Source organism: Podarcis melisellensis, assembly GCF_964234715.1.
Source record: "Podarcis melisellensis genome assembly, chromosome: 5".
In the NCBI taxonomy this organism is placed as follows: Eukaryota; Metazoa; Chordata; class Lepidosauria; order Squamata; family Lacertidae; genus Podarcis; species Podarcis melisellensis.
In genome coordinates, this window is record NC_138537.1 from 85865124 (window position 1) to 85892326 (window position 27203).

General features: G+C 44.2%; 1 protein-coding gene across 3 annotated transcripts in view; it reads right to left on the reverse strand.

The window, feature by feature from the left end:
• Positions 1–3544: 3544 nt before the first annotated feature.
• PIK3AP1 (phosphoinositide-3-kinase adaptor protein 1) overlaps positions 3545–27203 on the reverse strand; it is a 44403-nt gene continuing 20744 nt past the window's right edge. For all 3 annotated transcript variants that reach the window (XM_081913561.1, XM_081913562.1, XM_081913560.1), the window contains exons 6-17: positions 25255–25384; positions 23272–23468; positions 21263–21455; positions 17223–17303; positions 15583–15765; positions 13416–13481; positions 12487–12692; positions 10981–11053; positions 9261–9416; positions 8471–8541; positions 6989–7092; positions 3545–4454 (exon numbers count right to left, since the gene is read on the reverse strand). In XM_081913561.1, coding sequence (XP_081769687.1) covers positions 4385–4454; positions 6989–7092; positions 8471–8541; positions 9261–9416; positions 10981–11053; positions 12487–12692; positions 13416–13481; positions 15583–15765; positions 17223–17303; positions 21263–21455; positions 23272–23468; positions 25255–25384 — 1530 coding nt within the window. In that variant the 3' untranslated portion in view covers positions 3545–4384. The remainder of the gene's footprint in view (positions 4455–6988; positions 7093–8470; positions 8542–9260; positions 9417–10980; positions 11054–12486; positions 12693–13415; positions 13482–15582; positions 15766–17222; positions 17304–21262; positions 21456–23271; positions 23469–25254; positions 25385–27203) is intronic.

Sequence of the window (27203 nt, forward strand, 5' to 3'; positions counted from 1 at the left end):
GAGGGAGCAGACCAGACCAGCACACTGCAAGCACAGGATCCAGGGGAACCTCAGTTGCCCCTGCTCCCACTACAGCATGTCAGGAAGAGTAAAAGGTGCTGACCCTAGACAGCAGATGAAGAAAGCTTAGGAAACACTTCCACACAGGGGCACAGTACAGTATTGTGACCTTTTCCCAGGAGAATGCAAGCTCCCTTTTCCACAATGCACCGGAAGCAAGTTACTGCAGTGTAGCTCTTGAAGCCACTAGCTCTGCCTCCTTACTGGAGCTAACATTGTATGGCTCTCCCTCCTGGCTTTACTCTTCACATTGCTACGCTCCTGGGAAAACCCTAGTCAGCCACAGAACATTTCCTTGTTGACTCAACAGACACCACACTCACACTGCTGATCATTCTCCCTCCTCCCCCTTACATGACTATAGCAAGTCAATTCATTAGTGCCTGGAGAAGATAGCAAACACTGCGGAAAAGGCATGTAGAAGCAGAGAGGACAATCTTTACCTAAGTCATACCCAGGAATGACCACTGGGAGGAGTGCAGAGAGAATAAATCCTATGGTGTATCTGTATCTACATCAGCACAACCGGACGCCTCCACCTGCCCCAGCTGCAACAAAACATGTCTCTCCTGTTTTGGTCTCTACAGCCACAGCAGGCGCCGTAATTCTCCCACGGTTTGACTTCACCTCCGAAGGCACACTCCTCTGTTGTCTCCCGAGACAGACGGGTGCCAAGAACGTACTCTGGGCAAGCCCGGCAAAATCAATGGACTTAATTTATTTAAATGGTTCTACACTGAGTATGATTGGATCTCACCCATAGACTTACCTTCACATACACCTGACTGTAAAATATCCAGGATTTGCAAGATGGGAACTGGCTGGACATGTGTCTTTGCTTAGTTCAGGCATAGGCAAACTCGTCCCTCCGGATGTTTTGGGACTACAATCCCCATCATCCCTGACCACTGGTCCTGTTAGCTAGGGATCATGGAAGTTGTAGGCCAAAAACATCTGGAGGGCTGAGTTTGCCTATGCCTGGCTTAGTTGCTACCGTTGCAAATGGGCAGTAAAGGTGGGGGAATGACTCACCCTCTTATTTCATAAAATTTATATACTGCTTGATTGTTTTTAAAAAGAAAGCCCTCAAAGTGGTTTTGTCCTCCACCTGGCCGGGGAGAGGGGACAACCTAAGGTTGCAGTTTTGGACTGAAGGTTGAACTACCGTATTTTTCACTGTATAAGACGCACCAGACCACAAGACGCACCTAGTTTTTGGAGGAGGAAAATAAGAAAAAAATAATTCTGAATCTCAGAAGCCAGAACAGCAAGAGGGATCGCTGTGCAGTGAAAGCAGCAATTCCTCTTACTGTTCTGGCTTCTGGGATAGCTGTGCAGCTTGCATTCACGCCATAAGACGCACACACATTTCCCCTTCCTTTTTAGGAGGGAAAAAGTGAGTCTTATAGAGCAAAAAATACGGTACTCTCTGGAAGAATCCTGTGGTACTGGTGGCCACCTAGGAACTGAATGGAAAGTCATATCTGCTAGACTGTTAATGGTGTGAACTGTCTCTCTTATGCTCAACTTGTGTATATGTGTAAACAAAACATTATAGTACAGAAGAACCTTCAGTCTCCAATGACCCGCATTCCAAGGAAACAGAACCCTGGGTGAACACAGCACCCCTGAAACTTCACATTGCTCAGCACATGCCTAACAATACATTTGAAAGCATATTGGTTTGTGCAAAAATAACCTGAAAAGGGCATTGCTTTTGTACCCTGGTTTGATATCAATGCCTCTTTTAGGATTCCAGGCATTGTACCCCCAACCTTAAGCAGTAAATCCTCAAACTTTTAAAGTCAGCTCTCCATCCAAAACTCAATTTCACCAACAACCACAACCATGCTAATGAGCAAACGGAGAGTAGGGATAGGCAAATCAGTCAGTTTGGTTTCTCTCAGTTTCTAATTTTCCCACTCATAAGTTCAGTTCATCACATTTTCACATCAGTTTGCACTTTTATTTTTTTAAATTCAGGAAATTCAGGAGCATTTTAGTGCAAATTTGTCCCATGAAACACACCTTTGTAATTTTGCTTATACACATTTCTGCAAGGCTTTCCCCCCTAAATATAATGCATGCTTCTTTCACAAATATATGCAGTTTTGTTCACATGACTTGGTTGGAGAACTACCTTACAAAATTCGGAGAATACAAATTTTGAAGAATGATGTGTTTTGGTTCACATATTGCTTTGCAAAGTGTGGATTAGGTAGGTTTGTCTTTAATGCAAACAGAATCAAATTTATCCTCCATCTCTAGTGGAGAGTAATGTTCACATGCAATCATGTGTGAGAAGCACTACTGCATGAGAGGATTTTCACAGGATGGGAGGAACTGAGCCAATAACACAAAATTAGCAGGCAATGAGGCAAAGTGAGGAGACTGCCTCAGGCAGCAGGATCCACAGGGCAGGAATGCATCGCCCTCTGGTGGCATGGTGGCAGTGACAGCTGTGGTGCACTGCTTGAAGGCCACATCTTCTGCCTTCTCAGCTTCCCTGCAACATGTCGCCTCTACAACAGCCTTTTGGCAAACAGGAGGTGCTGCTGACTCCCACTCTTGTTCCCAATGTAGAAACCCACAGCGAAGCCTTACCAGTGTTCCCTCCCTTGATCCTGATGTAGCTCTTCATTTCACCCTTCTTCCCCAGGGCACCATTTTGTGGTTTGCCTCGGGTGCCAAAAAGTCTCAGGTTGGCCCTGAGGATTGGAATAGAGATGGTGTAGGCCATCTCTGATGTTGGGAGATGGAGTAGGCTATTCCCTGATGGAGTAGGCTATTCCCTGATGTTGGGAAAGATGGAGGGCACAAGGAGAAGGGGACGACAGAGGACAAGATGGTTGGACAGTGTTCTCGAAGATACCAGCATGAGTTCGACCAAACTGCGGGAGGCAGTGGAAGACAGGAGTGCCTGGTGTGCTCTGGTCCATAGGGTCACGAAGAGTCGGACATGACTAAACAACTAAACAACAACAGGCTATCTTTGGCTGTCTCCTAAAATCAAACCTAGAAGTTAGAAGGACCTCTTCCCAGTGTTCCTTTCTAGGCTTTACAAATGCACTGGGGGTCCTTATCTAAGGCACATTAAGCACGCACCACTCTAAGCAGCCATACTTCCATTTCCTCTTCCATATGTATTTTCCTCCAGGAAATTTGCTATGAGAGATATTCTGCACAGTGGTGTTTTTTGTTTTGTTTTTGTTTTGTTAAACCTGATCTGAGGAGTTTGCTCAGACCTTGGAACAGACCCTGGAAAATAGTATCACCTGAGATGGTCAGGTCAAAGGGCTGGGAAAATAAAGATCTGCCTGCTGCAAGATCTTAGTCTTTTCTCACTTCTCCAGATGTGTTGTGCCTTCCCAGGGGTTTTTACCCAACCGTTGAGAATGCACATCTTAAACCTTTTAACTCTGATCTGCTGCATGCCTTTACAGACTGCCTCTGAAAAAAAGAATTCAGACTCTGTAAAAAGAACTATGTTAAACATCTGTGCATAAACTTTATTGATATTCATAAATTATACAGAACCCAGGTTCCTTAACATCCACAGTTTGCTGGGTGGCTTTTGATAAAATCACCACAGAATTAATACACACCAAGGCATGGACGAAGATTCCACAGAGGTCCTGTGTTCTAAGGCACAGGACTTAAAGTGCAAAACAATGCTCAATGTTTCCCTGTTATCTGAAAAAGCTACTTTAGGCACCAATTTGGTAGTCTGAAATATAAAATCATCATAAAACCAGTAATCTGCCTGGGCAGATTTCGAACGAGTTACTCCATTGTGTACTGTGGCTGAGCTTCCACTGTACTGTGAGTGGGATTCAACAAAGCTTTACTCGAAGTACACCCATTGAAATTTATGAAAATCGCTGAGTTAGGTCCATTAATGACAGTGGGTCTACTCTAAGTAATACTTAGTTGAATACAGCCCTATGCCATCTCCAGTCTGCCTACGTGAAAGCGTCATTTGTTACCTCATTTGTAGATAAACAGAGAAAAAGGTCCACTTGTAGGTATTCCGTTTTCATGTTGAGGGATTGCCACCTTTGATCTGGTGCTATTAAGAAGGATGAATCGCATAATCCTGAAGAAGCTCAGTGTGTACTTTCCTCTGCCATAACCAGTTTGTTCTGAAAAGCCATGACTGCCAAGAGGACAGCCAAATTCTCAGTTTGGTTTTTCAAAGAAACCTGTGCCAAAATTATTCATCTGACGGGGCGGAGTGAGGAGAAAACCTTTGCTGGATATTCAATATTATTAAAAGTCAACCTTAAGAATAAACATTCATTTTCGTATTCAGCATCCTGAAGATTTAACGTGGCATTTCACGACCTCTCGGAGGCACAGGGGGAGGAGGGCAAAAGTTGTCACTGCTAAAAAGCCTACAGAAAAACATTTGAAAAGCAGAGCATAAGCATAGCTTTGGAATATTACACATGCTGAACTTCAAAAGCAAGGAAACAACAGAATGTCTTTGCGGTTTTTATGTGAATCACCAACTCAAAATTGAAACAGAAAAGCTATTATTAATATTCTTACTAATGATGTCAGTCTACATTTATTTATAAAAATATTTATATTCTACTAGTCATATAAACTATCAGACCAGCTTACAACTGTTTTACATAAAGCCATGTAATTAAAACCATATAAATGTTTGTTTTTAATTGCCAGAAAACAAGTTTGGCAACAGGGGCTTAAAGGTGAAAAGAGAAGGAGGCTGGATGGGTTTCTTGTTGCTGTCAAATGAGTCTTGCCAACTTAGGAGACAACCAATGGCACTCTGGCAGATGATCTCAGTGATTCAGCTGGGATGTAAGTGGTTAGGCAGTCCCCAAGGACCTAAGTTGTTCAGGACATTGTAAATTAATACAAGGACCTTGAACCTGGGTCCGTATTATCTGGGTAGCCTGTTCAGATGTTTTAACCATGGGGTCGCATGTTCTCAACCAGAAGCTCTCATCTGGAGTCAGGCTGCAGCATCCTGTACCAGCTGGAGCTTTGAAACGAAGCCCAAGGCAGGACCACATATTGCTGTAAGGGACCCCTGACCATTAGGTCGTCGTGGCCGACTCTGGGGTTGAGGCGCTCATCTCGCTTTACTGGCCAAGGGAGCCGGCGTACAGCTTCCGGGTCATGTGGCCAGCATGACTAAGCCGCTTCTGGCGAACCAGAGCAGAGCACGGAAACGCCGTTTACCTTCCCGCTGGAGTGGTACCTATTTATCTACTTGCACTTTGACATGCTTTCGAACTGCTAGGTTGGCAGGAGCTGGGACCGAGCAACGGGAGCTCACCCCGTCACGAGGATTCGAACCACCGACCTTCTGATCGGCAAGTCCTAGGCTCTGTGGTTTAAGCCACAGTGCCACCCGTGTCCCAAATTACATATTGCTGTAATGCAGCCTCAAAGATGGGCCACAGTGGTCAGGCTCTCTCTGTCCAAGAACAGATGAAGCTGGATCACCAGACAGAGCTGGTAAAAGGCACTCTTAGCTTTTGGGCCTCTAACAGCAGAGATGAATCCAAGACCAGGAGTAACCCCAAGCTATACACTTTCTCCTTCAGAGGGAATGTGACCCCATTCAGAATGGGTAACTTGCCAATCTCCCAGACACGGGAACTACCCACCCAAAGAGCCTCTGTCTTCCCATGATTCAATTTATTGGTCCTCATCCAATCCACCACTACCTTCAGACACTGATCCTGAGCTTTCACCACCTCTCCAGTTTCAGATGTTAGAGATAAATAGAGCTGTGTGTCATCAGTATAGAGATAATAATTTTATTATTTATACCCTGCCCACCTGGCTATTTAACATATTGATGTTAAGTAGTGCTAGGGAGAGGATAGTACCCTTTGAAACTACATAGCATATGACACTCTATAGAGTAACACAAACAAAAGAAACAGGCCCCTGCCCTGAGGTGCTTACAGTGTTGACAGTGGGGGGCAGAGAAGGGGAAGAATGAGGGAGGCAAAGCATGGAAATATGAGCAAATCCACTTATGCATACATGCAACTTCGTTTCAAATTTCGATAAAACTAGAGGACTAGGTCAAAAGCTTTACAAAAAGAAGTGGTTCAAATATAAAACTGGCTTTTACCTCACTGTGCAATTGGAATAAAAGTGAAAGAAATACTGAAAGAGATCACCTTACAGCAGCTATTTATGACTTCCAACTCTTTTTATATCTGCACGCTATTTATAATCAGCACACTAAATATTTTTACTGACGATAGGGAAATGGCAAAACAACTGGCTTCCACGAGCCTTTTACATAAGTCAAATGGTTGCTTTATTTCCCCGAAGTTTCGAAAGGCTCTAAACTGGCAAAAGAAAAGGGGGGGGGGCTGTGTTTTGTGTAAACATCCCTCCAATAGCTTCCTGTCTGCTCCCGGATCCAGCAGGACTTCATTGTCCTCCTTACCATCAAAACCCTCTATGACCTTGCCCCACTTACTTCTCCACATGCCTTCCTGTGATCTTTGCTTGTCCAGGTATCCCACCTCAGATATCTGATGGTTTCCTGCTCCTTGAAAGAAACTCTGCCCTTGCTGTCACTTATGCCTAGAACTCCCTCCCATAACACCTTTGTATGATTATCTCTCCTACTTCCTTCAAATCTTTCCTCAAAAATCATCTTTCCCGCAAAGCCTCTGGCAGGACCACCTAGTTCCTATGTCTTACCATACCTCCATCCGTATTAAGCCTAAGCAGCTGTAACTGGAACAAAATAATAATCACACAGTCTCTTGTTTATATCTGCCACCATCACATTTCGTCTCTCCCCCCCCACCCCCCCGTTTCTATCTTAGATTGTAAGCCCCTTGGGGCAGAGACCTGTCAAACCTGCTCTTGAGGTAGACGACAGTAGAAAGGTAACAATCATGGTATTAATAACAGCAACAACAACCTGCTAGTAACTCGAGGGGGTATCTTTGGAGGTCTTGCAGATGGTCTGTCTGGCGGCTGGGTCCCGGGGTTGAAATTTCTCTTTACTTCTGGTATTTCATTATCCTACATAAAGATGTGAAAGTAAGCTTTCCCCACAGCATTTCCTTGGAAAATACACAGCCACATTTGTGTGTTTGTTCTTGTGTTTTTTTTTGTGTGTGTGTTTTTCCAAGCACAGTTCAAAGTGTTGGTTCTGACCTAAAAGGCTTTGGCCCTGTATACCTGAAAGAGCATCTCCACCCGCATCGTTCAGCCGGACACTGAGATCAAGCTCCAAGGGCCCTCCGGTGGTTCCCTCCATGCAAGAAGTGAGGTTACAGGGAACCAAGCAGAGGGCCTTCTCAGTAGTTGCACCTGCCCTGTGGAATGGTCTCCCATCAGACGTCAAGGAGATAAATAACTATCTGACTTTTAGAAGACATCTGAAGGCAGCCCTGTTTAGGGAAGTTTTAAATGTTTGATGTCTTACTGTTTTTTAATTTGTTGGAAGCTGCCCAGAGTAGCTGGGGAAACCCAGTCAGATGGGTGGCATAATAATAATAATAATAATAATAATAATAATAATAATAATAATACACATACATGTTTGCATTGCCTAGGACTATGCTAGATCTGCCTTCAGGCCTTCTTCTATGAATGAATCAGTGTGCTACACAACACAGAACGCTGCCTTAAACCAAGCCAGACTACGGCTCTATAATTAAATACTTTGGAACTACCTCGTCATCTAACTAGTTCATTGATTTTGAAGTTTTATATACTGCCTGTGAATATGCAAAGCATTAGCACAGTAATCTAAAACAGAACAAACGGGGGCAAGGGGAACCCTGCGGTCCTTAGTCCTCTGGTTGATGGCAAAGGCAAGAGTGGGTTTCTCTTCAACTTTGCAGCCCCAGAGCTCCTGGCATTAAAACAGTGTATTATTTCAGGCAGGGTAGGGAGTATCATGGCCCCACACCCTGGTCCTTCTTATGTGGATCTGCTGGCACCAGATCCCATTTCCCATAATATTGTTCCTGGGAGACAAGAGTGCTATTCTGCCAAAGCGGTCTTTTTCTTTCTCAGTTCCCCTCAGCGAAGCCTTCCAGTGTCACCACAGCATCAACAGTCCCGGCTTGGTGCCTCAAATTAACTCTTCCCGCTACTCCTTTATCAAGTTCTATGCCAGGGTTGGGGGACCTGTGGCCGTGCAGGTACGGTTGTTGGGCTCCAACTCCTATCAGCCCCAGCCAGATTGCCCAATGGGCAAGGATGATGGGAGTTGTAGTCCCAACACCTCATCACTGCTCTATGCGGCCTGTTTGCCATGTATTCTAAGCCCACAGTCAAGCGGCTACTGCTTGTACACTGAAACATGCATTTCTATAGCTTCAGTGAGGGATCAGGCCAGAGCAGTTGTGCAAGTTTGTTAAGAGAGAAAATTTCCAGTGAGAAGTGTTACCTCGTTGTCTCCATCCATCCCACTGCTGGCACTCAGTATACTTCGTGTACTGGATCGGTTGCTTGAACTACCTGGTTAGATGAGGAAACAAGCCCAGTTAGGGATTTTCAAGCATTTCATTCATGTTTTCTTGTGAGGAACCACCTTCCAATCCTTTCCGCTGGCCCTGAAACCACCATTCCGCTTATTCCTATAATTTCTGAATTAGGGAAGAACTCTGTATGAAGTTATTTATTCTTACCTCTCAGTTTCTTTTTCATTTTGTGTCATGTGTCTGTTAGATTGTGAACCTTTAGGCAGGGACTGAATTATCTTTCAATATGTGTACAGTGCTTAGAGAATTGCATGTACTGAGAAACAGGCTTTATACATGTTTATCTTACAGGTAAAGGAACGAAGAGGGAAGGCTTTTCCAATTCCCCTCAGAACAGCGTCAAGGAGGTGTGGAATTCTGCACCAGAAAATTAAATTATTGCTATTGGATAAAACTGCAGCATGATGACACTCAAACTTTTGCCGATCAGCAAAAGGAAAACAAGGAAGTAAAACATGTTTTATGTTTGGTTATCTGAATCTGTGGCGTGTATAGCGAGGTTTGGGTACTAATTCCTCATGTTTGGATAAGTGAATTTTTGCATAGGAAACATTCATAAAGCGTATAAACAGACTGAGCAGTAAGTTCAGGGAGAGTAATATAGAGCATTGGCTTTTCTTTTTTATTTCCCCCCAAAAAAACTTGGTGCGTCCTATGGGCCGGTGCGTCCTATGGGGCGAAAAATACGGTACTTACTAGTAGTACTTGAGGCGCTTTCTGTTTTCCAGTCCCCTCGCCTGATTTCTTTAATTGGTTGGTAGAGGTTTTTCCGAGGACGAGCTTCATAAATGCTACACGCTGGTTTCTTGGGGATGTTTTGGGAATGGCCAACAGGGACAGTGATTTCCAAATCTAGGAAGAAAAAGTCAAGAGTCAAGGCAAGGCAACTTATTATTACTATTAAAACACATTTATTCAAAAAATTACACTTCAGCTTTGTCGCTTTGGCAGTGGGCAAAACTTTTTCAAACTGGAAGTTATGCCTCGTTGCTCATCTAGTACCTTCCTTGGCATCGGCAGCTAAAATTCTGATTCTGCCCCAAACAAGGTAATCCCTCCTGCACTTTGGAAATCTGTGCATAAGGCTGCTTGGATTTTCCACTGATGTCTCTTCTCCGCCCTCACTGATTCTGTGCAAGTAAAGGATCCCTGGATGGTTAAGTCCAGTCAAAGGCAACTATGGGGTTGCGGCGCTCATCTTGCTTCAGGCCGAAGGAGCCAGCGTTTGTCCGCAGTTTTCCGGGTCATGTGGCCAGCATGACTTAAACCACTTCTGGCACAACAGAACACCGTGACGGAAGCCAGAGTGCATGAAAACGCCGTTTACCTTCCCACTGCAGTGGTACCTATTTATCTACTTGCACTGGAGTGCTTTTGAACTGCTAGGTTGGCAGAAGCTGAGACAGAGCAACGGGAGCTCACCCCTTTGCGCAGATTCGAACCGTGGACCTTCTGATCAGCAAGCCCAAGGGGCTCACTGGTTTAGACCACAGCGCCACCCACGTCCCCTTCAGTAATACAACAGGCAAAATTGGCATCTAGTAGGCACATTCCTGTAGTTACAATAGCCAGTCCAAACCATACTTTTTCCACCAGTGTCTTGCTATCATAAATGATGGCATCTGATGAGCTACAACGAGAGTGAAAAGAACATTATGTTATCTAGTTGCTATTTGGGCAGTCTTGGTATGCTTGTGCACATACAGCCTCGGATATTCCTGCCCTCTGTGTGTCAAATAACAGTAACCACAGAAGAAAGGTTATATTTTGCCTCAAGTCTTTATCGTAGTGTTTTTATCCACAATCTTGTTTGCGTCCCAGGACTTTCACAAAAATGTATACATCAACTTAGAATTTATGGGAGTTGTTTAGCCTTCTGAAATGTAAAGACTGCAGCAAAGTAACAAAAAATGAGTTATTGGGAGAACACCTGCTTACCAGTGATGGTTTCAGGTTAACTCCCACATTTGAGGCTCTTCAGATTGCTGGGGCCTGTTTTGTTTTTGCCTCAAAAGCCTCACAATCGGATCAAAGTCAAAAGAGGTTAGAAAACCAACTAGAAAACCATTACTGCAGAGTAATGGGCTAACTAAATAAATGCACAAGTGGAACTACTTCTGCTTTTGCATTGCGACTTCCCCCTGCCCTTGTGCAGGCTCCATAATGTCCCCAAATCTGCTGTGGAGGGTTGGGAAAAACCCATAAGAGATTTAGGCAGAGCACAGGGGGAGGAGAGGGGGGAAAATGCCCTTAAAATATACTGCAAGAGGAAGTTGTTCCACTCATGCAAAGTAGCAGTTAGCAAAATGTTGTGTACAACCCCTTAGCTCCACCACACTTGGCCAACAGACCAGGAGTGGGAGACGTCCAACTGCTGCACTTTTCAGCATGGTCACCAATTAGTCAAGCCCTTTACCTGCATGTTTGCCAGCCTTTTGCTTCTCAAGTTGCCGCCGAGTGATGCTGTCACGTAATCTTTTCAGGTTTTCCTGGAAACGCAAAATGTTATTTTCAAGGATCTGAACAAACATATAAAACTATTCATAATGGTTTGCAAAACTGGCAAGATCTAACTGAATCCGAGCTAGATAATCCCATTTCTTCTACTAATATGTGGGCCTCACCGTGTAAGATTTTAGGAAGGAGATTCTAGTGATCATGAAGCAAGATTTAACTAATTATCAGCAATTCTCCATAGCTTCCAGTCCATGTTGTTCTGATCTTATAAAATGATCCCTGTCCATGCACTTTTTTGTGAGTCCTCCTAGCTATGACTCCATAGGTGCTGAAGGTATTTCAGAAGGGAACGCAGGAAATACTTGTGTAGCTGATGAAGTTTGACCCACGTTCAACACGCAATCAATAGCAAAATGAGTTTTGCAGCAATTTGGTGTGGTTAACCAAGATTGTGTTACATACTCCAAACAGTCTCTCTTTCCAACCGTTTCTGATTATTAGCAAAGACTCCAGTATGGGCACAACATCTGGCTTCTCTCTTAGCCTGTAGCTACTTGCATATTTTTTAAAACAAAACCACCCATCAGTGTGGCTTCAAAGACAAGGCTACAGTACAGCTGGGTACTATGGGCTTGTTTGTACAAGGGAGATGTTTGGGATGGTGAGATTTTCAAGGGCTTGAAATGCAGGCTCCCTCCTCGCTTACTAGTCAGCTGCAATGCAAGTTGGACAATGTCCTCTTTGAGCTTGCTGTGAGTTTAATTGGGTCTCCTGCCCCAAATACCACAATTGCAAATGGAGCAGCAGAGCAGAAGCCCTCAGCTGTGAAGAGCTGTCATCCATTTGACAGGGGAGGGACAGGGAGGGGAAATCTAGTAACTGGACTCTGCCAGGATTCCTTGCAAATCCCCTCAGGTTCTTGTGAGGAAAGCTTGCAAAACTCAAGATCGTTTTTGAGGTGGAGAGGCTCCGTCCATCCCTAGAGATTGTCCTCATTGTCCTTTTTGTTAAAGACACATTTGGGAATACTTGGCTCTGCATTCTGAATTCCACTATGCCAACTTATGGAAAGGCGCAGAAGCGAAAACAGCAGCTTTTTACCTTTCCCAGCAATGATAACAGAAAGACAAAGAAAGAATTACCGTATTTTTTGCTCTATAAGACTCACCTTTTCCCTCCTAAAAAGGGGAAATGTGTGTGTGTCTTATGGAGCGAATGCAGGCTGCGCAGCTATCCCAGAAGCCAGAACAGCAAGAAGGATTGCTGCTTTCACTGCGCAGCAATCCCTCTTACTGTTCTGGCTTCTGAGATTCAGAATATATATTTTTTCTTGTTTTCCTCCTCCAAAAACTAGATGCATCTTATAGAGCGAAAAATACGGTATGTGTGGTATGTGGTAGGGTAGACTCAGTAATGCTGTTGCTTTTTATATTTCCCAATGAAAGGCACTTTTTGACCCACACACCTGCTGAAAGCGAAATGATTCCGACCGCTTTTTCTGATTCAGCTGCCACTCCTTGAAACAAAGGACAGCTTCATCCACAGTGAGCACCCCCAGTTTCACTTGCTCCTGTAAAGTGATGAGTTGCCTTTGGCCTGGGGTTTTCATCCCAGCAAACGGGTCATATATACTGGTTTGAGGCTGAGCCTTTGGATCTCTGTCTGCTTGCTCTGGAATGGAAGCAAAGGAAACGCTTGGAAAATATCATCAGAACTCCTGTTAGAATAAACAAGTTCCGCTTTAAATACTGAAATAGTAAATAAGGTGGGTAACACAAAGGTGGGGTAAGGGGTAGTGGATGGTGATGAGAAAAGGAATTATCTGTGGGGTTGAGTGTGGGTATGTTTGAATATTTTTAAGGATTGTATGAAATGTATGTTTGTATGCTTGTATATTTGCAATATGTGTGTATTAATGCTGAATTATTTTAGCAATAAAACCTTTTCTAAAAAAAGAGTAAAATATCATTTTTTAAAAAAGCAAAACACTGCTAGATGTGTCATATGGTTCAGTTCAGGGACGGTGTTTGAAAAGGGCTGAGGGGCTGCCGGCTCTGCAGGCAAGGGGTGACATAACTGGGTTTGTGAGGCTCGGGGGTTGTTCCCCCACAGGGGAGCTGCACAAAGAATGTAGTTGGTCAAGTGAGCCGTGGACTCAAAAAGGTTGAAAACTTCTGCTTCCAAAAGTCTACTTTAATGGAACACCTAGAGCACATCATTGCTTTTCTAATCCAAATGCTTTTGCTACTGCCAGCCCACTCACTTCTCCACTACAGCAATTTTCACAGCTCATCTACACACTTAATATGGTAAATGATATTAACCATGAAAGGAAGTCATACCCAAGAATTAGCCTGTCAGGCAAGGGGAAGAGTCGCTATAACTCCGACTTACCTTTCCTAATATTGCCTGTAGACACGTAGAGGTTCCCAGGTTTCTCCTGGTGCTTTCCTGCAAAAACTAAACAGTGGCAAGCTATTTAAGCCATGAGACAATACGGCAGATCCAGACCAAACTTCAGTCAATGCAACTATTAGGAGAAATCCCATTCTAAGCAAAAACAACAACAAACAAACCCAAAACACTTGAGTTAGCTGATCGGCAGATCAGTGTGGGAATCAGCCAGCCAACTTTCATTGGTCTATAGACAACACAGTAAGACAGATGCTATACTCATCAACGTTGCCATCTGTTGCCAACACTCACTCAATAAAGTATACTATTGCAGTCTATGAAAATCTGAATGACAGAACATACTAAAGACTGCTATGTTTAAAGGAAAAGGAATGGGATGGGATGTACCAGCATTGTGATTTGCAATTTGAAAATTCTAGAAGTTGATTTAAAAATAACCACCAAAGGTTTCACATGAAAGAAGGCCATATTAGAAAGAAACATAATTCCTGCCATTGCTGCCTGCTTCCCATTTTAGGGTGGCGCTCAAACGCTGCTATGGTGGCATCTTGCATTTCCAAGGGGAGTTCTGCTTTCTGCCCAGGGAACATTTCAAAATTTAATTTGTGTTTGATTTTCATTTACTTTTTAGAATTAAAAATAATAATCTGTAAACTGGGCTATAAAACAGGATTTACATATTCTGAATAACTGAATGAATGGCTTCTCCAATGAGAACACAGAAATCACCTAGCGAGGCAATGAGAAGATGGTTCTAGAGTAGGGTTGCCATATTTCAAGAGGCGAAAATCCAGACACAAAAAGTTTTTGAGCATTCTTTTTAGGGCAATCGTCCGATAGCCCCTCCTCCACCGCCACCAAGCCTGGACCGCCCCCACCAGAGCCAAAGTCTGAACCAGAAACACCTGCACAAAATTTGTTTTATATACCCCCCCCCCAAATCCAGAACATTTGTTTTAGATTGCAAAATTCCCTCCGAATGGGCATGTAGGACCCCCAAAAGAGCATGTACGGGAATTGCTGGAATATTCTAGAGAAGAGCCTAGATCACCACTTCAAATGCTGTTTCTGCTGTTCAAACACTACTTCTACTGGCTCTGGCAAATCTCACAAGACAAGATCTGGAAATCTCAAATAGATAAAAAGGAACTAGGTTCGCACAACCAGGTTCGCCTCATTTTTTTTCAATCTGCAAGAATGGGCATGTTGCAGACTGGGTCACCCTCTCAGGCCCCAGCAAAGTGTCCTCATTCCTCTCACGCTTGGGCCCTGACACAAGGAGGTTCTGGATCATATAAACAGGTTTGTTCTCTCCACGAGTTCCTCCCAGGAATGAACCTAACTGTGGCCTTGAACGTTCCTGGAGGCGGTCGTATGTTGGCTGTTAGTTGCCTGGACAGGCCGAAATAATGGGAGCTCACTTCTGTTTCCCTTTTATTTTCATTCCTTTGGTATTTGGCAAACATGTTGTTGGGACCCGGAAGACTAGACAAAACCTCTTTTAAAAAATAAGAAGCATAATTCTTTGAACTCAACTATAAGCATACAAGCTGTGAGTTTTCCTATCCTAGGCTGTATAAAAGGTAAAGGTAAAGGGGGCCCCTGACCATTAGGTCCAGTCGCAGACGACTCTGGGGTTGCGGTGCTCATCTCGCTCTATAGGCCGAGGGAGCAGGCGTTTGTCCGCAGACAGCTTCCGGGTCATGTGGCCAGCATGACTAAGCTCCTTCTGGTGAACCAGAGCAGTGCACGGAAACACCGTTTACCTTCGCGCCAGAGCGGTACCTATTTATCTACTTGCACTTTGATGTGCTTTCCAACTGCTAGGTGGCAGGAGCTGGGACCGAGCAACAGGAGCTCACTCCGTCGTGGGGATTCGATCCGCCGGCCTTCTGATCAGCAAGCCCTAGGCTCTGTGGTTTAGACCACAGCGCCACCTGTGTCCCTTCCTAGGCTGTACAGCCTACAGGAAAGATGGAGAATCTGTGGTCCTCTTGACGTTGCTCTGCAACTCCCATCATGGATGACCACTGATTTGGGATGATGGGAGCGGACGTCCAACAACATATGGGGACCAGAGGTCCCTCATTCCCTCGCTACAGGCTTTTGCAAAACAATGTTGAGATAATTCTGCTTCCTCAGTCACCTTTATAGATGTATGATTCTTTGTCCTGTGGTTTAGTGGAGGGATCAGGTCTCGGAACAGGGACAGGTGGCCTATTGACCAATTCCTGAGGAAAACTGTCCTGTTCCACCGTGTGATAGAGTTCTTCATCTTCACAATCATGGTATATATCCTCTTTCGGTTCTGGCACATCCATGCTCACACCTAGAAAACAAACTCATAATAAGAAAGGGGAAAACTCATGCAGAGTGAGGCAACTGTGGGCATTTAAGTTTTACATAACTTGTAGAGTGTGGGGTGGAGAGAGCTTTTATATATCTTATGTTAGTCTGAATATTTTTGTTTTGTTGGTGTCAGGGAACTGACATCTAAAGCGCCGCAGGTGCAAAGGCTCCCTGAGGTTGAGAGAGCAGTAGCAGCGGAAGAGGGAACCAGTAGAGGGCGAGCAAGAACTCCAAGGGAAAGTGAGTCGGAGGGATGGCTCAGAGACGCTTCAAGCGAAACCAGTGGGGAGGTCTCAGGACCTCCTATAGGGACACCCACACCTCGACGGAAACTGTCACGCCGAGAGGCCAGACGACGTGTTTCCGTTAAGGAGCTTTTATGTTGGAAACGTTTCCGAAAGCAGCCACTTAACGGAAACACGTCGTCTGGCCTCTCGGCGTGACAGTTTCCGTCGAGGTGTGGGTGTCCCTATAGGAGGTCCTGAGACCTCCCCACTGGTTTCGCTTGAAGCGTCTCTGAGCCATCCCTCCGACTCACTTTCCCTTGGAGTTCTTGCTCGCCCTCTACTGGTTCCCTCTTCCGCTGCTACTGCTCTCTCAACCTCAGGGAGCCTTTGCACCTGCGGCGCTTTAGATGTCAGTTCCCTGACAGTTGGCTATAGAGTCATTGAGGGAATCTCTAATATTGGACCCGCTGTATTTGAACATATTTACCCCTGCATCACTCTGAACGAAAGCCAAGGATTGCCTTAGCGTGTCATTTGAACCCAGGTTTGTGTGTAAGCTATCTCCACGCTGATGATGAGCTTAGACCAAGAACAAGCCTTGGCTACAGCTCGCAGTTAGTGATAAGATTTGTTGTTGTTAATAAAATTTGTATATCCTCCTTCATCTGAAGATCCCAGGGCAGTTCACAACATAAAAATACAAAATATGAATACAAAATAGATAATAAAATGAAAACAAAACAATAACCCCCTCCCACAAACATATTTAAAAGGCCATAGAATGCTAATCAGCAAAAGGCCTGGTTGAAGAAAATTGTTCTCGCCTGGCACCTAAAGACATGCAGAAGAAGAGGAGTTTGGATTTGATATCCCGCTTTATCACTACCTGAAGGAGTCTCAAAGCGGCTAACATTCTCCTTTCCCTTCCTCCCCCACAAGAAACACTCTGTGAGGTGAGTGGGGCTGAGAGACTTCAGAGAAGTGTGACTGGCCCAAGGTCACCCAGCAGCTGCATGTGGAGGAGCGGGGAAGCGAACCCGGTTCACCAGATTACGAGACTACCACTCTTAACCACTACACCAGCCTTCCTAGGGAGAGCCTTCCACAAACTGGGAGCTACTGCAGAAAAGGCTCTCTCTCATATTGCTATCCTCCAGATCTCTTCATAGGGAGATCTTAACTCTGAGCCTTCCTCTCTGCATATGCTCACCTTCTAAGAACTTGCGCATCATATAGGCCTTTGTTGTCCGTGCAGAGGAGCTGCTAGTCTCCGACTGAAGCATTTCTACGTCTGAAAACAACAACGGACAAACATCATCCACTGGGTTCTTGGAAAAGCTTCTCTCATCAGCATCTAAGAACAACTGAGACATGACTCCCATTGACAGCTGCTGAAAGGGGAAAGCTGCTCAAAAGGCTCCACGGCACTGCAAATTGAGGCTGAAATGGGTGAAACTGACTCCACCAATATCCATGTGAACGAACCCACTCGCGTGGGGAGTTCCTGTTGCGGCACCGCAGCTCTTGATTTTGTTTTGGGTGGGGAAAAGCCAGGTTTGCAGTATGAGGGTTCTCCTGCGTTCAGTGTTGCATCAGGATGCTGAGATAGTGGCTGCGCACATGCACTGCTGATCTGTGCATGTTGCTGAAAAGTCAGGTCTGCCTATGATAGCACATGCCCTAGTGACACCCCGATCCAGATTGGATTATTATTGCAATGTGCTCTACATGGGGCTACTTGTGAAGAGTCTTTTGACACTCCCACTGGTCCAGAATGTGGTAGCAAGTGTCTTAGTCCGCACTGTCCACTCTCGAGGGATATAAATTTAATTAATATAGGCCTAGGACCCTTGTACCTATGGGACCGCCTCTCCTGGTATGCCCCATGGAGGACCTTAAGGTCCATGAATAGCAACACCCTAGTGGTCCCGGGCCCTAAGGAAGTTAGATTAGCTTCAACCAGAGCCAGGGCCTTCTCAACACTGGCTCCGGCCTGGTGGAACGCTCTGCCTCATGAGACCAGGGCCCTGCAGGATCTGATTTCTTTCCACAGGGCCTGTAAGACAGAGTTGTTCCGCCTGGCCTTTGGCTTGGAGCCAATTTGATTCCCTCCCCCTCTTTCTTTTTTTCCCCTTTCTCCTCCTGTGATGAGGCTGCATTTTAATATTTTAATGTTTCAATATTTTAATGTTGTATTTTAATCTTGTTTTTAAGTTGTATTCATTCAACTTGTTTTTATTATTGCTTGTTAGCCGCCCTGACCCTGGCCTTGGCTGGGGAGGATGGGGTATAAATAAAAATTATTATTATTATTATTATTATTATTATTATTGTTGTTGTTGTTGTTGTTGTTGTAAAAAAATTGCCCATGGGACCACCATATTACACTCATCCTGCAACGGCTGCATTGATTACCAATCTGTTTCCAAGCACAGTTAAAAGTGTTGGTGATAACCTCTGAAGCCCTAAATGGCCTGGGTCCAGGGTATTTCACCCTGTTTCAGCTTGCCCATTCCCTAAGAGCTGGTAGCAAAGCCCTTCTCTGTGTCCCACCAATGATGGAGGTGCAGTTGGCTGGGATAATAGGAAGGACTTCCTTGATGGCTGCACCCAGACTGTAGAAAACCTTGCCCTGCTAGGTTTATCTGGCCTACTCCCTTGCCATTCCTGTTGAAAATGTGCTGAGCCTGTCTTGATATTGCTGTTTTATCCTGGAACGTAGTACTTTGACTGCTGCAAGCCACTCAAATAAATAAATAATCCAGTGGTAAGGTGAGTCATTTCCTCATACCTACCAAACAAATTCATCCAGAGGCCACAATCTGAAAAATTCTTTGTTCTAATTTCCAGTGTTGTGTGCATTTGGACTTGAAACAAGGTTAGAACATTCTGTGTTTGAGCTCCTCTGCATGATACCCTGCCATGTTAGGTACAGCCAGACCCAGTTTATTTACAGATCTTTGCAATGCACTTCCTTTCAATCTGAGTAATTTACCAGTCCTAGAGAAGCTGTTAATTGACACTGGCTTTGTTCAGATCTTTTTTGTTTCTTTGCTTTTTTGGATAATGCTTTCAAGGTATTTTTCATGGTACAGAAGATACATTTTGAGAAAACAATTGTTACAACAGTAAACAACTATTAACTTGTTCTGATAAAATGCTTTGTCTAGATCTTGATCAGGCATAGGAGGAAGGAGACGTTTCATTCTACTTACAGCAATACACGGTGGCAGCCATGACAGACTCTTTAGTCTGCCCTTTAATACAGTATCTAAATTTAGCTTAGTGGATAAGGAGTCCAAGTTCGATTTATTAAGCTCATGTAAACTGAAGGAATTCTGAATCTCCATAGGAATGGCTTGTTAAACCATGGAAATGTATATGAATTCTGTAGATGATTCTGAACCATTTGTGGAATAGATACATTGATTATTACAGATATGTTGATACTAACTCTAAAGCCGGACACACTTCCAACATTCTCTAATTCAGGAGTGGCCAATGTGGTGCTGTAAGACTATAGCTGTTCTGAAAGCATCCCAAACAAATAAAAAACTGCCAGTGTCTGCTTTTAGTTAAAATAATATAAAAGGTCCGTATTGTTAAAACTACAGTTTTCCCAGTAGTGATGTATGGAAGTGAGAGCTGGACCATAAAGAAGGCTGATCGCCAAAGAATTGATGCTTTTGAATTCTGGTGCTGGAGGAGACTCTAGAGAGTCCCATGGACTGCAAGAAGATCAAACCTCTCCATTCTGAAGGAAATCAGCCCTGAGTGCTCACTGGAAGGACAGATTGTGAAGCTGAGGCTCCAATACTTTGGCCACATCATGAGAAGAGAAGACTCCCTGGAAAAGACCCTGATGTTGGGAAAGATGGAGGGCACAAGGAGAAGGGGACGACAGAGGATGAGATGGTTGGACAGTGTTCTCGAAGCTACCAACATGAGTTTGACCAAACTGCAGGAGGCAGTGGAAGACAGGAGTGCCTGGCGTGCTCTGGTCCAGGGGGTCATGAAGAGTCAGACACAACTAAACAACAACAACTATATATTTTAAAAGAATGCTGTTCAATTTCCAACATTCATATTAGGATTCCAGTCATGCCCTCAGTAATACTCATGAGCAGTCAGATCATATCTCTGGGACAATAATGGAACCTTGAGTTTATGAGATCACGGAAACGGATTCCAGAATTAGATCAATCCTTTTGGAAATTAGAATAAGATGCACACTTACTTATCTTTCCACACACGTGCTACTTAAGGCTTTCCAGGTGTCATTTAAGTTGATCTCTGGCTACACCTATTTAGCAACCTGCCTAAGTAACATCAGGGCTGGCCCAAGAAATTTTGCTGCCTGAGGCAAAGGACAAGAAGGCACCTTGTCCCCTTTGGAGGAGGCAGTTAAGAGAAATAAAGAAGAGAACCAAGAGATTAAAAGGGATCAAGAAAGAATGAAAACACAGAAACTCAAGAGAATATTCTCGATAATATTGCACTTCTGGAATTAAAACAAAAACACTATGTCTGAGAGGCATTCCAGAGCATCAGAATGAACAAATCAGGGTCTTAATCACAGAACATCAAACTCTTGGAGATGGAAGAGGAAGAGTTGAATAAAGAGATAGATAAAGTTTTCAGAGTAAAGTCTCCATATGTCAAGGCTAAAAAACTACCAGGGGACTGTTTAGTGATATTTAATACAAGAAGCATCAGAGACTACATTCTCCAAGCCCATTTCCAAAAATCACTACAAACAGAGGAACAAGAATTATCATCTTAAAGGAGATCCCCAGAAGGCTATTGAAAAAGGGACCAACTACAGATTCTTGATGGAAGCACTGAATAAGTGTTCCATTCCGCTGGGAATACCGTTCCCCTATAAGGGTAAAGAAACACAAAGATGTGTCGAGTCTATGTCTCAATTGCCTAATGGTAGGGTCGCAAGCTTATTTCTAACTTTCTCTTGTAGTATGTAATTTAAAACTATGAAGCCCCCTGTTAAGATTACTCCCCCTGATCAAAAGGCTTTGAGGTCTTGGAAGTTTGAATTTGTTGCTAAGTTTATAGTCACTTCTCTGTCAGAGATGAGCTATGGGCAACAGCCTGAGATGAGCCAAGAAAACAGAAAGCTGCCAGACCAGAGGGCAAACTGGGGGGCATTTTGACTCAGCGCTACTTTACGGATGCTGTTCTCTTACAGCATCGTATAAACGTGGAGCTTAAGAGCAAGAGGAAGACTATACATACACAAGTCCTCAGTAGTAGCACCAGGAACCAAGCCAGCCATGGATTCGTAGAGCTCTTCATCACAGCCAGGGTTCAGAGAGCATTTCATCAGCAGGTCACTGGAAAGGTGAGCCATGGACTCATAAACCGAATCATCTTCCTCGCCCTGCATCAGCTGTTCCTTTATGTGGCTTTTCAGCAAGTCTGCTGTCTCCTAGAAGGTGAAGAAAGAAAATCAACAGACCCACCGAGGCAGTGGTGGTGGTGAATGCCATTGAATCAATCTAAGAACATGCCCATGTAACCAATCCAAAACATGACCCCTCCTACCACACCTGAGTCTTTATATGCAGTGGAGCGTTCATGGCAGGGCAGACCTTTGGGGTGGAAGTCAGCAGAATGAGCAGAAAGACCACCATACAGGGGAGCAGTCTAATCTTACTGCATTTTGTTCACTAGCTGACGCCAACAACATTTCGCTAACTCTTTTAAACGTTTAGAGGCAGAGCCCCTACACAACCATCAGCTAGCCACTTTTGAAACACATACAAGCAACTTTACCCCTTTCCTTTGCAGTCACGCACCTCTAAACTTCATGAAACGGCAAGGTGGGTGGGTTGGTGTTAAATCATTATTTTACCGCATTTCGCTTTCTGCACCTTCCACCCTCTAGGGCTGGTGTACACATCTGCCCCGATTCCGTAAAAACGGCAACCCCTCAATGGCTGTCTTCCCCACATTAAGCTACCTCACTGCCCATTATATGTGGAAAAGGAAAATGTCACAAGTGATGCTAAATCAGGAACTATCATGTCTATGCGGAGAATAACATTCAGAGAAGAGGGTGGGTCTCCTGCAAAGGCCTAAGCCATACATTAAATCTTTAAAGCATTCCTGTCTCATAAATTCCAGTAAAGCAGAGCAAAGAGGTGCTGTTACCTTTCACCTCTGCCACTGATCCACAGAGACACCAACCTGCCTGTCTCCCACTGACAAATCCACACTGCTTCTGCTTGTGTTTTCTCTATCTACTTGAAGATCTGTTCAACATTGTTCACAGGTGTCATTTTTCCTCCTACAAACACTGAAGTGTGCCAATATCTCCAGGCCCTAATTTCACAAGTATCATAGAATCATAGAGTTGGAAGAGACCACAAGGGCCATTGAGTCCAACCCCCTGCCAAGCAGGAAACACCATCAGAGCACTCCTGACATATGGTTGTCAAGCCTCTGCTTAAAGACCTCCAAAGAAGGAGACTCCACCACACTCCTTGGCAGCAAATTCCTCTGTTGAACAGCTCTTACTGTCAGGAAGTTCTTCCTAATGTTTAGGTGGAATCTTCTTTCTTGTAGTTTGGAACCATTGCTCCGTGTCCGCTTCTCTGGAGCAGCAGAAAACAACCTTTCTCAGCTACTCTATCAATTACTCTAGATCAGGCATAGGCAAACTTGGCCCTCCAGATCTTTTGGGACTACAGCTCCCATCATCCCTAGCTTACAGGACCAGTGGTCGGGGATGATGGGAGTTGTAGCCCCAAAACATCTGGAGGGCCAAGTTTGCCTATGCCTGCTATAGATTCTAAAGCAGTGTTTCACAAACCTGGGTCTCCCGCTGCTTTTGGACTACAATTCCCATCATCCCTGACCACTGGTCTTGCTAGCTAGAGATGATGGGAGTTGTAGCCCAAAGAAACAGCTCAAGACCCATGTTTGGGAAACACTGTTCTAGAGTAATTTGTAGAAGGGGGTGTTGGGAGTTTTCTCCTTCAGGTTATTATTTTGCTGTCAGAAAGGAATCATACATGTGAGCTAGAGAACTTTAAGTAAAATGCATCTTCAGCTTCTGGAGAATTGGGGAAGGGAACCCACATTCAATAAAACTACAGCAATCGAATTCTTGCCCCTGCAGTGCAGTTTCTACGTGAGACACCACCCTAAGCAGTGTGAAGATTCAGGAGTCCCCGTACTAAGGTACCCCCCTCTCCACCAGCCTGACAACAGGGAATGGAAGGGCAACCAGCCCCTCTTACCACATATTCATCAATGAACTGCCGCAGATCTTTGAAGCCCTCATTCTCGGCAATGTTGTTGGGATAGTGACCATATTTGTTGGCAACACTGTAAGCCTGTAGGGCTCCTGGGCACGAAAGCAAGAGGGCAGTGAGGTTCTTCAGACCATATTTAGCAGAAAAGTGCAGCAGAGTTGGCAGCTCTTCATCCCTCTGGCCTGAAAAGAAAGAAGAAAACAGGCATGCAAGGTGAGTTACTTTTTTTAGTTTTACTCACGGATGATAAATTCAGCAGTTCTCAGTCGTTATACTGTCTCGGAGCTAGTGTCGTGCCCAAACCTCCGATTTCTCAGAAGTTTCCTTCCCAGGTGAAAGAAGCTTTTATTTTTTCTACCCTAATTGCAAGGTGCATTAGAACCTTGAACCTTTTGGACCAGTCACCCCATGGGCCAACTTTCACAGATGAGTGGGGCACCCACCTGTTCATCATCTAACATCAAGGTGACATCAGGTGATGGACAGGAGGGTGGTCCTGTTCTCCTCAGCTGACCTGTAGGGGTGGAGGTGGGGATCTGCCTCCTCATTGGCTGCTCTCAGACTTTGGAACTCCCTCCCTAGAGAAATAAGATTGGTTCCCTCCTTGTTGCCCATCCACCCTGGTGAAAGCTTTCTACAGTGGTACCTTGGGTTACATACGCTTCAGGTTACACACTCTGCTAACCCAGAAATATTGCTTCAGGTTAAGAACTTTGCTTCAGGATGAGAACAGAAATCAGGTTTCGGCAGCGCAGCAGCAGCAGGAGGCCCCATTAGCTAAAGTGGTCTTCAGGTTAAGAACAGTTTCAGGTTAAGAACGGACCTCCGGAACGAATTAAGTACTTAACCCGAGGTACCACTGTAGTTCCAACAGGCCTTTGGGAACAGACTGTTTTTAAGGAAAGAGATGGTGCTATGATTTTTATTGAAATGGGGTGTGGGTGTGGGTGTAAACAGTCATACCTTGGTTCTCAAACACCTTGTGACTCGAATGTTTTGGCTCCTGAATGCCACAAACCCGGAAGTGAGTGTTCCAGTTTGTGGACATTTTTTGGAAGCTGAACTTCCGACGCGGCTTCTGTGGCTTCCAGCGGAGTGCAAGAAGCTCCTGCAACCAATCAGCAGCTGTTCCTTGGTTTTAGAATGTTTTCAGAAGTTGAACAGACTTCCGGAACAGATTACGTTCGAGAACCAAGATACAACTCTATACTATTAGCGTTTAATTGTTTTTTCATGATTGCTTTCTTTTCTCTGTTTTTAGCTGTTTTTATTTTAGTTGCAAGCAGATCTAAGTTCATGCCAGGGGTAAAGGCAGGATTTAAATAAATATAATACAACAACATCAACAACAACAACATCCAGAACATTCCCTGCAGAGAAGGCACTGATGAGCAGGATTTAAAACACACCCAGCAGCTGATGAGCCAGGGGGCTAAATTCTGATGTTTAACCCTTTCAGAGCACATTTGTCTCTAGAAGCAGATGTGTTACTCTCAAATGTTTGTGTTGAGCTGAGAACAAAAGTTTGTGTTGAGCTGAGACTAGGGCCCTGCGGGACTTGACATCTTTCCACAGGGCCTGCAAGACAGAGCTGTTCCACCAGGCCTTTGGCCAGGGCACAGCCTGACCCCCTCCTTTGGCAATCCTCACAGAACTCTAGCCCAATGGTTGCCATTAATTTGATTTGAATTAAATTTATAATGAAATGATTTTAGAATGTTGTATCATTTTGCTGTTGTTAGCTGCTCTGAGCCCGGCTTTGGTTGGGGAGGGCGGAATATACGGTAAATAAAATTTTATTATTATTATTATTAAGACAGCTTGACCAAACCCTCTATCCTATACTACCTTGTACTGTGTGGGATGGCCAAACACGTCAAACTGGCATTTCCTCTCTTTTTTTATTCCTACTTTTGTACTGTGCCTTTTCACAGAACACAATAACTTTCAAACCACCACCACACTTACATGCAACGTCTTCTTCCTCTAGCTGGTTGATCCCTAACAGGTGCAAGCCACTCGCCGGAAGGTTCTTTTTCATTGACTCTGTCAGGATTTTGTCTAGTGCTTCTGTGTTGTAAGGGATTATTTTAAATGCCTGAATGCAAGGAAGGAACCCGTTCATATCAGATTATTTCAGCCAGACAGTATGTTTTAATATATCAAGAGTTCATCCATCACCTGTAAATCTCCAGAACAGAAGTCATCCCCTTCTGGGGAACTGTTTACCCACATTCAAAGGCACACCTGATATTTAAGCAAAGGTGCCACAATACTGATTGCACCATTGTCCATCTAGAGCAGCCTTTGCCAAACTGATGCTTTCCAGATGTATCAGGCTACAGCTCTTACCACAACTGTGCTGGATGAGGTTGATCAGAATTGTACTCTGATTTTAAAGTATATCTTCAAAAATATTGTAAAATTAAGGATTGCTAGAAAGATGTTGGAAAAAGAAAATTATGTGGTTTTGGTAGAAATGATATAAAGGATTAAGTAAAAATGAATTGATGAATTGATGAAAGAGAGAACGTAAAATAACAATATATTAAAACAAATTATTAAGATAAAAATAAGGTTGGAAGGATTTGCTGAAATAACAATTTGAACTAGAATACAAAAATGGGAGGTGTGAGGAGGTCAAGGAAATAAGTAAAGGAAGAAAGTTATGTAAAGGTTTAATCTGTTCTTTTTCCTTTTTTAAATGATTGTATTTTTTATTTGTATTTTTTCTGTCTTTTGTATTTTTCTTTTTTTGTAATTCTTAAAATTCTGAATAAATATTATAAAAAAACAAAACAGAATTGTACTCTGATATGTCTGGGAGGCCCCTGCACTGGCAAAAGCTGCTCTAGAGTCTCCCCATAGGAATCAACCCTGCGCTTATCATGTGAGGCCTTTCTCTGTGTCCCCATTCCTTGAGAGGTTTGGAGAGTGACTCCAAACAGGCCTTTTCTGTGGTAGTTTCCCATCGGCGGAATGCTCTCCCCAGAGAGGCTCACCTGGCCCCATGTCTTTAGACCCTGGGCAAAAAACATTCCTCTTTACCCAGGCAAATGAACAGTGTATGGCCTTTTAAAAGTGGGGGGATGGTTATGACTTTTTCATGTGTTTTTTTTGTCTTTTATTATGACACTATGTAAATGTTGTTTCTAATGTTGCTCACTGACCTGGGATCGTCAGATAAAAGGCAATATATAAATTGAATCAATAATAATAATAATAATATGCACACTCTCACACACTTACATTTAATGAGATTATAAAGGTAAAGGGACCCCTGACCGTTAGGTCCAGTCGCGGATGACTCTGGGGTTGCAGCGCTCATCTCGCTTTACTGGCCGAGGGAGCCGGTGTACAGCTTCCAGGTCATGTGGCCAGCATGACTAAGCCGCTTCTGGAGAACCAGAGCAGCACACGGAAACGCCGTTTACCTTCCTACTGGAGCGGTACCTATTTATCTACTTGCACTGTGTGTTTTCGAACTGCTAGGTTGGCAGGAGCAGGGACCGAGCAACGGAAGCTCATCCCATTGCGGGGATTCGAACCGCTGACCTTCTGTGGTTAATCTTTTTATATCCCAAGGTCTCTTATCCAATTTCACACTGGAACTAAGAAGTAACAGGGTTTATGAGTGCTCCATTCTTTCTCTGAATTTAGAAACTTTGCGTAACATGTAGAATAATATCCATTCAGCAGCAGCTGATGTCAGAGTCACTCAGCCTTTTCACAGTGTTCAGGTAACCCCATCGCCAGCCCCATAGACCAGGGGTCAGCAAAGTTTTTGTGGCTTGCAACGGTTCACAGTCCGCCAGACGCCGTGGTGGGCTAGAGTGCATGCGCAGGCATGCACAAATGCTATTTCCAGCACTCTTTCCGGTGCAGAGGAGGCATGCGCAGCTTCCTGCAGCCAATGG